General features: G+C 36.0%; 1 protein-coding gene across 1 annotated transcript in view; it reads right to left on the bottom strand.

The window, feature by feature from the left end:
- LOC140151029 (autocrine proliferation repressor protein A-like) overlaps window positions 1-3,697 on the bottom strand; it is a 29,722-nt gene extending 26,025 nt beyond the window's left edge. Inside the window, exons 1-3 of the mRNA XM_072173218.1 lie at window positions 3,453-3,697; window positions 2,217-2,541; window positions 1,534-1,648 (exon numbers count right to left, since the gene is read on the bottom strand). Coding sequence (XP_072029319.1) covers window positions 1,534-1,648; window positions 2,217-2,412 — 311 coding nt within the window. The 5' untranslated portion in view covers window positions 2,413-2,541; window positions 3,453-3,697. The remainder of the gene's footprint in view (window positions 1-1,533; window positions 1,649-2,216; window positions 2,542-3,452) is intronic.
- Window positions 3,698-12,480: the final 8,783 nt, after the last annotated feature.

Below are 12,480 nucleotides of genomic sequence, written 5' to 3'. Positions count from 1 at the left end.
GGGTATATTAAATAAAATGTATTATTTTTGTACGCCTAGTATAATAATAAATAGTAATGATATAATATTAATAAGCATTAATGTTCCATTGCATTTAACAAATTATTCTTGTTTAACTTGCTGGGAGTCAGCGATTTAAAGAAAAAAGTGTAATTCCAAAGAATAATATCACTCTTATCACAATGAAGTCTAATACTTAAAATATACATCATGTCAAAAGTACAGTACGCCTAATACAAGAAGTTAATTGCCGTTAATAACTTTTCATGCAAGATAGCAATTTCATCCAAGAGTATGCTTCTTGTTAATTTCTTACTTATACACCTATCCGACTTCGCCATTACTGCGGTGTCCCCGATGTAAAACTGCGGTGTCCCGAGGTCGGGGGTTCCATCCATTATTTATTGTGTGCTATACAGAATTGTACCCGGAATTGTACACAACAGTGATATTCAATACACAATCATGAGTATTGAATTACGAATTAAATCTCCCGCTCTGGTACATCTGTGTTGCCGTCAATAGAGGGCCAAATACAGTAAACGCTTCTCGGATTGGTGTATACGTAGCATGTCGTCAGATATTTATCAGTTTTTGTTTCGGCATCGGTAATTGTCTCATCCCTTCATCTACATGGTAAGTATATATATACTCCTAGGACTTATGACAGATCAATTTGATATTAACATTGCTAATCAGTAAGAGCCTTTTAAAATAATAATTCATTAAACACCTATCCAAGGAAGTAAAGACAAAAATATTTAGAAATTGACTTCTTTCCGCCAAAATTCCCGGGGCAAATTGGACGGATCCACGGTCGCCACAATGCAAATGTACCGTCAAGTTAAACTTAACGGATCCATGTGTACCACAATGTAAAGGCACATTAATAAGGTAAACTTAACGGATCCAAGGGTACCACAATGCGAAGGTACATTAGGGTTAACTTAACGGATCCATGGTTGCCATAATGTAAAGGTACATTAGAGTTGAGTTAACTTAACGGATCCAGGGGTACCATAATGCGAAGGTACATTAGAGTTGAGTAAACTTAACGTATCCAGGGGTGCATCAATGCAAAGGTATTATTAAGGTAATCGTGACGGATTCAGGGTGCCACAATGTAAAGGTATTTGGTAAGTTTTTAGTGTGTTTGCTGTCGAACAATTTTGCTGACAGTTCTAAACTTGTCTGACGGCGAACCCGCTATAACAGGCTATCCTATATAAATATCACGATGTAAAGGTACATTAAGGTAAACTTGGCAAACTAAACGGATCCGTGGGTACCACAATGCAAAGTAATGTACATTAAGTTGTAACTTAAGGGCCATGTTATTTCTTATATAACATAATAATGGTTCAGGCGTACCATGCGTAATAATGAAACTAGGACCAGAGATTTCCGTTAATTCTGTGGGCTACTTTTTTTTTCAATTCTTTTCCATTTTATCTAAACCAAAACAAGCCTGTGTGCCAATATCATCCCACGTGTACAAATACGCGCATTGCGACAAATAACCTGTGTATTTACCCATCATGGTTACTGCCTCCTGTGATCCACATAAAAGATACGTCTGGATGTGTAATTACATCAGGGATTGTGATGACTAGATAATGCCACCAAATTGATCTGTCAGAATCATTCTCTGTATGTAAGGAAATAAATACAGTAATAAGTTTAACAACAAAAAATTAGTTTAACCATTGCCTACCAAAACTATTTCTGCTACACGGTTTACTGCAAGGGTTTACCTAGGATTACCCCGGAATTGTTTACTACTTTTTCCAAAGTGACTGACCTATGCCTTTTTGGTATCAATACAAGGCGTATATGTGGGTATCCGCTCTCCATTCATATCAACATAGCGTCCATGGACAGGAAAAATCTCCTATGAGTCTTTGGCCCTGAACATGTTTAAAGCAAAACCTCCAATGTAAGCCTTTTCGCAGTTTTGTTTTAAGCATGTTCAAGGGCTAAAGACACATAGGAGGTTTTTCCTGCCCATGGACGATAGGTATATATAACGTCATAATCTTACTAATCTAATTCATATACCTAAAATGTGATTGTATATATTTTACAGCTGATTTTGAAGTCGATTATAATGGATCTATATTGATAGACATGATCTATTTCCCCTGACATATATAATAGTGTCATGGGCTCTTGTGCTGTCCAGATACAACTGACAAATCTCGAAAGTACAAACATACCCGTCAGCCATTGCTGTGACGTCATATTGATCGTGTAAGCCGTATAAGAGCCAGCAATTCGCATTGTTTGATTCTTCAACACGGTGTAGCTGTAATGTGTGTCCGGCATGTTGACGTAGTCGTCCAGAGGAGTCGAAATAACAACGACTGCACAGAGACTAACCAAGATGGCGCATGGTACAAGTAAACCCTTCATGATGATTTGAAAGTGGGAGGACGTCACAGAGAAAGGCTTTTGGACAGAAAACTAATCCTAATGCCTCATGTAGGCACCTCCTTCGGTGTCACTCGTGATGAAAACCGTTCTATTGTATCTCGTGACAGCCTAGTCACAGAAAAGAAACAAAGTTCAACAGTTTATATTTATTTATAGAAGTTATCTATCTATATTTGAATATCCAAGTCCCTTTACAGATAGTTGATGAACTTTGCTTAAAAGGGCTATACCTTGACTATGGGTCTCGTATTTGTATAAGATACTAGCGGAGGCAGTACAGAGGAGGAAATTCAGTGGTCTGGGTAGCCTAGTCAGTACATGGAAGTAGACTACCTCCATGGTCAGTACAAAGCTATTTGGAACTATAGCGAGTTCATAATGTAAAAATTTATAAAGCAACCCCGAAGAACATGTAATAATGACTTATGCAGGCACTTTCGTTATGAGGGTGACGATATGACAAAAGCACCACACAACTGTGAAATCACTGGCGTAGTGGCGTGTGACCATTAATAAGGACTCAGTGGCTATTTTTTTGGAGCCAACCCCGATTGCGACTTGGTCTACGTCAGCATGTCGAGTCTCGAGGAAGTATAACTATTGATTACATTTGCCATAATTATAGAAACAAGAACCATATGATTAAAACAAAACAGATTATAACAATAACAGTGAATAATTATGATTATTGGCCATTTGGGACCTTTTAGACATAGACCATTCCCTAATTTCACTTCCCCATACGTTATTTTAGCGCGCGTTGGAGGCCATACCCCGGGGCTATACCAATCCAATACGATAAAGGTCGCTTACATTTAAAAACTTTGTTATACAATGTACCCTGAATAACTTTTAATTCAATGACAATTAAAACTGTACTGTGTTGGTGTAAACTCCACTGAAACTCCTACAGTTTAATATCAGTACGTTTATACGGAAGCTCTGAAGGGACATCCGTACGTTTGGGACTATTTTAATCTAACAATATTTCATACACTAAAAATAACTAACAATCTTACCTGGTTACGGTAAATAGCACACTGGTTACAAATACACAACAACTGTGCTATTGTCACTCTGTATAAATCTGGTTATGCCATATTTCATTCAGTTTTGATTCAAAGTTATTTTTGATCATAAAAGCATACTTTGGTTGTGAAATTCAATCTCAAAACACAAGAGGTTACCATGAGTTGTTTATTTTATCGTTTTTTTTAAACGTCCTTGACATTGTATTGTTTCTTACAAAGCTGACTGAGTATAAAGCGTAAACAGTATGTATCCCCTGAATATCATAAAATATATCGCATGTTACTATGGATCGAAACACACCACTCCACGCCATACATACATTCTCCCAGTCACATTTCCCCAATATGAAATTTAAAAAAAAGTAAAATTGAGTTTGGCAGATACTGCTTTGAATACTCTATGAGCCTAGCGCCTTAGACCGCTCGGCCACTTATCTTGTTGGTACCCATTTGAAACTTATCTGAACATATAATCGCAACTTCAACATAGGTCTACCACGTGACAAGCAAAGGCAGAAAATGTACCATATTTTGGAATTTTATTTGCTTAAAAACATTAATGTGTATTAATATCGCTCAATTGTTGTTAACTACGTGTTCTACATACAGATATTTTGGCGTATATAAAATTGAAATAAAATTCTCTGCTTCTTAAACGACATCAAATGTGCCACAATTAGGTATCACGAATCGTTATATATGATGTGCAGTAAATATTCATATATTCTTTTATACATAGGATGCTTCAATTTTGACACCAAAAATATTTCATTGAAAACCCTCTCACTCGGCTATTTAAAAAAGGTAACTACGCTTCCCTAGAATGTGCAATAAATTAGCATTAAAAGTTTTCTTATTTTAGCAGCATTCCAGAAACACTTGTCGTTTGGCGAAAAGAGGAGTAGGATCGAAAGCAGTGAACTGTACTTGGTTATTGTTACGTGTTACAAGTAGTATAATAAGTGAACTTCCTCGTGATATTGACTATATATCAGGTGATTTCATTGTTCAGTCGCTCACAATAAGCGATTTTTCGTAATTGTTATACCAAGTACAATGTAAAGGTGACTTTATGCTCAGACGCTTACGGGTAGACGATGTATTGTTAGTCGAAGCAACCTAAAAATCGATTTTCATTATCTAGATCAATATATTATTGAAAAATAATACTTTGGTGTTTTGCAAAAGTTCATTCTACAAGTCATATACTTTGAAAACTTGCTTAATTTATTGTTGTTAATGAGTTACATACGTTTTACAAAAGTGTTGCTGTTTCAGCCCTCTTTACAACATAACTCAAGAACCACAGGACCTACAAAAGTATATGTGTGATATTTGAATTCTTCTACACGCTCGCTATAAATTGAGCAATGCAATTTTGCTAAAGCTCACTACCATTCGCAAAATGCTGTGAACTACTTTTTTCTGCTGCTTCGACCAACAATACATCGTATAACCTTAATAAGCGATTGGTCGTATTATTGTAATGCCACTTATGCAGGGTGTATCAAAAGTTAACGTTTGAAAAATGCCACTTTATTAAAAGTATGAGGTATTTCGTCAACATACGAGTATTTAGTTACTAGCTGAATCAACATCTTGTCCTCCCACAACTGTAAAATCACTGGCGTGTGATCATTAATAAGGACTCAGTGGTTATTTTTGTGAGCCGTGTAAAAATGCAGTTTCATATTTCATATTTTTCATATTACATATTTATTTTCCATAAAAATCAGAGGCATTTACATCATAAATAAATAATATATACAAACATACCGTATGGAAGAAAAGGCTGGAAGACCAAAATGGTCTGAAAGTTAGCCTTTACCTAAAATCAAATGAAACTAGATATATTGCAGCCTCATAAGGCTACGAAGTCTAGCCGTGAAGTTGAAATGACCTCTGATGACCTTGCAATGGCCTTGGAAATAATTATCTTTTAGTGGAAAATGTAGGCTTAAAATTTAATAACGATCTATTTGCCCAATTTCACATCAGAATGCACAACAAAACACACTGTTTGTTTAAGTTAAAACATAAATGTAATATATACTTTATAATCACAACAATAATTACTACTGATTGTTGATTACAAAGGTCTGTTGCACTCAGTGTTCCGGACGACTGATGATCTCACACCACCAAATCAGAGTCTCATAGAGATATGTGCTAAATTTGCCTTAAAAACGTCATTTTTTTTTTTTCACAGGAGCGACTCAGTTTTAAGCGACAGCTATGATGGTTGAAATCAGCCCTTGCCTGATCTGGCTGGGAAAAAATATAAGTTGACCGTCATTATTTTTTACGACTGGACCTCGAAGTCTACGATGTCCAGGAATTGCCTATTTTACAGGCAAAACCATGCCAGTGTTTCTGTAAAGAAAAGGCTGCATAAAATCATTAAAAGTTATTCGATCTCTCCCATCTGTGGTACGTACACTTGCAGGAATTAATATTACTAATCATGACCAATCCAAATTTGGCAAAAATTATGCAAATTTCTGCTCATTTTAATGCTTAAATTGAGAATCCATGGGTTTTTCTGAAAAGCAAAATTCAGGGCGCACAACCATATAATTCTATTTGGTGCTGTGAAATCTGAAGTACACATTTTACCGTGATTCAAACATGTCCAGCGAAGACCACTGTTAAGCGAAGTCTACTGAAGACCTGAATTTATATATCCTTTGCGTACAAATCTTTGCACAGATGACATTTTCCAATCATTAGCTTCCTGTAGGAAACAGGTTTTTTCACCTACTCATTGAGAGATGTGCTGTTTCATTGAATTGCTTTATTAAAAATATTTGGGGAAAATCGGAGCACTTTGATGTTTTGACCCCCATAAAGCCAAAAACGTGACCTATGACTTTTTCGGTCATAACTCAAGAAATTAATTTTCTGAATCCTTGTGACTAGAGGAATACATTGGAATGGTTTTAAACAAAATTTGAGCAAGTTTGAAATTCGACCCTGTGTAAAGTTCAATGACCTTTTCCCGCCAAAAGCTACCCCGGTTCAATTGCTTTCAGGCTTTTTTAATATAGCCCATAATGTCAACTACCTATGGTAAAAGTGCAGCCTTGCCCCCCCCAAGTGGTACCTCCCAACCCCAGGTCACACACTAGTACAACAACTTTCGAACTCATATCTGCCACGAGAAGCTCTCACTCACTTCTCTCGTTTATATCAAAGTGGTACAAGTGAAGAGATGTGCTGTTTCATTGAATTGCTTTATTAAAAATATTTGGGGAAAATCGGAGCACTTTGATGTTTTGACCCCCATAAAGCCAAAAACGTGACCTATGACTTTTTCGGTCATAACTCAAGAAATTAATTTTCTGAATCCTTGTGACTAGAGGAATACATTGGAATGGTTTTAAACAAAATTTGAGCAAGTTTGAAATTCGACCCTGTGTAAAGTTCAATGACCTTTTCCCGCCAAAAGCTACCCCGGTTCAATTGCTTTCAGGCTTTTTTTTAATATAGCCCATAATGTCAACTACCTATGGTAAAAGTGCAGCCTTGCCCCCCCAAGTGGTACCTCCCAACCCCAGGTCACACACTAGTACAACAACTTTCGAACTCATATCTGCCACGAGAAGCTCTCACTCACTTCTCTCGTTTATATCAAAGTGGTACAAGTGAAGAAAAAAAACATTCTAAGAACAGGTCATTCTGTTGCAATACTATGATGACATGAGTCAAGTGGGAATTCCCAACATATTAATAAATTTGGCTGAGATGTTCTTGAATCAACCTGAGAGGGGATTCCTATCAAGCCAGAGGAATGGTGTTTGAACATCCAAACACTCCTTGGCAACGCCCCTGAAACAGAGTTACATTCGGCAAGAGAGATTAAATGGCGTGGAATATATTTAAAAATAACCACTGTGCTTGATTTTGTGGGTAAACATTATAAATATAAAGTCCTTGAAACCATATTTTCAACCGCAATTGATCAATAACGTCGCTTTTTCTGAGAAGTAATAGCAATATATGGTGAGTTGGTACATTGTTTATTGGTTTTAACACCATTACACAGGTCGACCATTTTGAGCTATTTGGGACGAAATGGATTGTAAGAATCAAAACGCATCGTGTGCTAGTAATAATGGCCACATGTATTTGATCATGATGATAAACGGAGATTTATAACAGAAATGTCATTGTTTATATCATATGTGAAAGCTTGTGAAGAGTTGTTACAACTAGGTTCAAGTCTTACTCCCAATTCCAGAAAAATACAGCAGTGATTTATGTTTTTGACCTATTTTACCTCAAATTGCAATAAAAATTAGCTTTTTTGCAAGTTAGGATTTACATTAATAGGATTTAACTATATTTCACTTCTGGAATAGTGAGTAATAGTGATAATTCTTGAATCGAGGTGAGTAGAAAATGTAATTATCTTCTGGTGACATAGAACTGCAGTTCTAGCAATTAGGGACCTCCTTATAAGACCCCAGCAAACATAAAATACACGACACGGTAAATCTTCTTTTCGCAAGATGTTCTTTGGACGGCCTTCTCCACACACAAATGCAGAGGATGTATAAAGATATTCCCATAACCCAATGAGGTTTCTGACCTTGGTATGTCTGGCTTTTGTACACATGTGGCATAGCTGACCATACCTTGCATTGGGATTGTGTGTAAATATCTGGTGTTTTCATCCTTTTATTTAACATTCAAAACATTGAGACTTATGAATAAAATCAATGCAGTGGGATTAAAAGAATGTTTTCTATAAGAAAATCCAATTTAATTTGATAAGTCTCAACTAGTAGCTCGTTGGTTGCAATTTTAAAATTACCATTTTGTCTGTGTGATAATGGGGACTTTGCCTTTAAGATTAGGTTATATTGATCAAATTTCCCAATCAAAGTGCATTGTAGGAATGCCTTTAAGCCTCCTCTGACACAAATGATTAGGAAATCTCCCCGGTCGAATTCGCGTCGAAAAATGTCTAAACCTATTCACTTCTTCTCATCTATACTAGGTCAAATTGTAACCCCAAAATGGACTTTATTACATATCGGACTCTACTTGTTCAATTTGAATACTTTGAATTGTTTCAAAACATGACAAACATAACATTTATCTGCATTTTGTCATGCTTTTTTTTTGTCATTTTGGAATGTCATTATTTGCTACCAACCTCAACGTGATCGCCTTACGGGAATTCTATGATTGACCAATTCACAATGGCTTTCACCCTCTAGAGGGCATACTTACTTATTTTCGACTAGTATAGCATGCGGTTGCCGTTCCCGTATCACGTTTCACGTAAATTTCGCAATCTCTCTATTATTCGCAAAAGGTTAGAAAAGGTTTCCAGAACACGTGTACATACCGGGTTATATAACGGAGGGCATACTAACTTATTTTCGACTAGTATAGCATGCGGTTGCCGTTCCCGTATCACGTTTCACGTAAATTTCGCAATCTCTCTATTATTCGCAAAAGGTTAGAAAAGGTTTCCAGAACACGTGTACATATCGGGTTATATAACGGAGGGCATACTAACTTATTTTCGACTAGTATAGCATGCGGTTGCCGTTCCCGTATCACGTTTCACGTAAATTTCGCAATCTCTCTATTATTCGCAAAAGGTTAGAAAAGGTTTCCAGAACACGTGTACATATCGGGTTATATAACGGCTATAAAAATTTTCAAAACATTCAAACACATTTTTTGAAAAATATTATAACATAATGTTACTTAAGTGTTGACAAATATTTTGACAAAAAATGTTTGAAAAACATATTTAACAATATAATTTTGAAAACGTTTTCATGACCTTCATAAAATCCGACATTTAATGTTATCAGACATAACCAGGGACAGGCGATTTGCGCGGAAAAAGATAGCAAATTGCGCGGAATTGCGCGGAACTCTTTTTTCAGTGCAAATCATGTATCCCTGCCCATAGGAAAAAAATAGAAAATTGCGCGGAATTGCGCGGAAAAAAAGTTCCGCGCAAATCGCCTGTCCCTGGACATAACATTGACTTTCCACTACGTCTAATGAAGCAGAAGTGTTCATATATAGTTGTAAATGCAGTGCTACCTTGCGTTGTCTCCTCACGTAATTTTGCCATCGCTACGCGAAAGAAATGTCATCAAGATTACTTTAGTATCAGTGAAAGCGATGCAATGTGTTGAAATACAAGCGGAAAATGGGATCTTGAATTCATATGAGTTGATAGACAGCAACTGATGAACCAAATAATTATTCTGAAAAGCTAATAGATGCAAACAACGAAGTATAGCTTTACTGTTAGTCATAAATATCTCAGACCATAGTAAAGGGTTCACACAAAAATAACCCTCCCAAAGTTCTTTCTTCTAAAAATCTTTTTGTTTTGGTCAAAAATATTCACATTTTCCAAAAATGATGCTTTCAGAAAAAGGTGCCAAAATTTATGTCAAAATTAGCTTCAACGAATCATTATTTTGCACTACTTGATGGTTACAAGGGTGACTAAGGGATCAGAGACAGAAAGGTGAAGGAACACAAAACAATTAAATCAATCATAACATTGATATCGAGAAAGATTTGTACATTACATATGTGGGATGTTGAAAAGTGCATTTTATTTAAAACATCATTCTTGAAAAATGTGATTATTTTTTTTACCAAAACAAAAAGATTTGGACAAGGGATAACTTTGGTAGGGTAGCAAAAAAATGCTTTTATTCGTAGGTTTTTAAATGTTTCAAATCAACAAGACGAATGTCAAATTATGTTTATCATTTTTGAAACAGCGGCTCAATAAAACCTTCTAGAAATAGCCCGTACATGTCAATGAATCATTGTTTTATACTGCAAGATGATTGCATGGGTGGCTGGGTTATCATATACATAACAAATTAAAGAAAACAAAAACACCATTAAATCAATCAAAACATTGATATCGAGAATGTTTTTGTACATTACAAGTATAGGATGTGTAAAAGTGCAACTTTTTCTGAAATCATCATTTTTGAAAAATGTGATTATTTTTGGCCAAAACAAAAAGATTTTTTTAAAGAACTTTGGGAGGGTAGGAAAATGATTAATTTATTCACAGGTTTTTAATTTTTTTCAAATCAACGAAACGTATGTCATGTTATGCTAAGAAATGTTTTGAAATTTTAAAAGGGAGAGCTATTTTTTGTGAACCCTTTAGTAATAGTACTCTAAAATTGCGATACAAATTGACGAGTATTAATGTTAAACAACAAGTAGTGCAAGCAACATACACGCCAGAATAAGTGATATTGTTATCTCAGATTCCGTCTAATTTGTAGCTAGGAGGCGAATGAATTTCTCCCAATAATTGCACATGTATCTACAAGGTAATGTTTTCAACATAATCAAGTCAAGAGTGAAGTAAAGCATAAAGTCACGAGCAGACAGATGAATGTAAATCAATGTATTTGCAGACTAGAACATTTAGTTACGACCTGAAAACTGTAGTGTGTCTCGCCTCAAGTTGAGAGTGACTCCATGTTAGATTTCGCAGTGGCAGATCCGAATCACGCGTACTTATCCAAACACACGCGTAGAAGGGAGATTTGACCGTAAACGCACTGACTAGAATTCCCCACTGCGAAATCCAACATGACGTTACTCTAAACTCAAGTTGAAACGAGACACACAACTTGAGTTTGATTGGTCAAATAAATTGTTGCTTCTAAATGCAGTATTGGGGCATTGCACTGGAGGAATAGGCTGATTTTAACGTAACATATCATAAATGTATATAAATATTTCATGTTATGTATATTGTGATAAGATTTTCTTTGAGTCAAAAGATACATCAATCAAATATACTTATAAACGTCACCGTAGTCGTTAGCGAAGAATGTATTTGCTTAATTCTGTGTTTCTCCACCTTTTTCAAATATTCAGGTACCTATGATCCAGAATGCGTGCATTGTCAGTATCATTAATTCACTGCCAAATTCAAATTCAAAATCAAATGCTTGGTGACATACTCGTACTTGTGCAACTATTGTTTTTCCTTAAAGCCATATTGTAATATTTTCATAAAAATAGATTAGTATTTGTTGAAAACCCATTTCAGCCGCAATGAATCAGTTTACGTCACTTTTGATTATCACTAATAGCCAAGTAATTGTGAATAGAGTATATAGATTGGTTTTAATACCATTATATATAGACTATTTAGGTCGAAATGGATCGTAAAGAGTACAGCATATTCTAAGATTATTAAGTTAGTTCTAGTCGTTAAGTCTATTTTACACACGATGTTTACGGTTAATATAGACTTATAATAGAAAGTGTTTTGTAAAGGTAGATTATCAGTGAAGAGCTTTTATAATTTAAGTTGGAGTCTTAAGGTTGGTCTGAACCCAGGAATTATGGAAACTTTCGGGCCTCATAACTGCTAAATTGTTGGTCTAAAGTATATAAAAGTATTGGAGACCTAAAAAGAAGAAAAGCACTAGCCTGGGCAGCTTTCTGGAAACTGGAACGCCTTTGGAGAAGCCCGTTCTTGCCAATCAAGCTGTTTCAGACAACGTGTGTTACTGTATTTCTGTACGGGTGCGAGTCATGGGTATTTACCAAGGACATGGAAAACAAGATCAATGCATTTGCAACATCTTGCTACAGAGTCATGTTAAACATCAAGCGTGTGGATCGGATTCCAAATGAAACCATCTACAACATGACCAACACCACTCCACTGGTTGCCAGAGTCAAGATTCATCAACTCAAATTTCTCGGACATATACTGGGGCGTCTTGAAGATGGCGAGCCTGTGAAAGAATATGCGCTTTATATTCCACCATATAGGAAGAGGAAACCGGGACGGCCACGCACACTGTACTTACAGTATGTCCAGCACCTCCTGGGAGATACTGAAGGGATGCTGCAGCCAAACAAAATTGTTTCGCTTGCCCAAGATCGCATTAGTTGGAGAAAGCTTGTAGTCGCCTGCTCCGCAGCCGACTGATGATGATGACGATATAAAAGTATACATATTTAGAATGGCAAAGACTTG

Source organism: Amphiura filiformis, chromosome 4, assembly GCF_039555335.1.
Source record: "Amphiura filiformis chromosome 4, Afil_fr2py, whole genome shotgun sequence".
NCBI classification, from domain to species: domain Eukaryota; kingdom Metazoa; phylum Echinodermata; class Ophiuroidea; order Amphilepidida; family Amphiuridae; genus Amphiura; species Amphiura filiformis.
The sequence above is the reverse complement of the archived record's forward strand: the minus strand, read 5'-3'. Positions and strand labels throughout refer to the sequence as shown.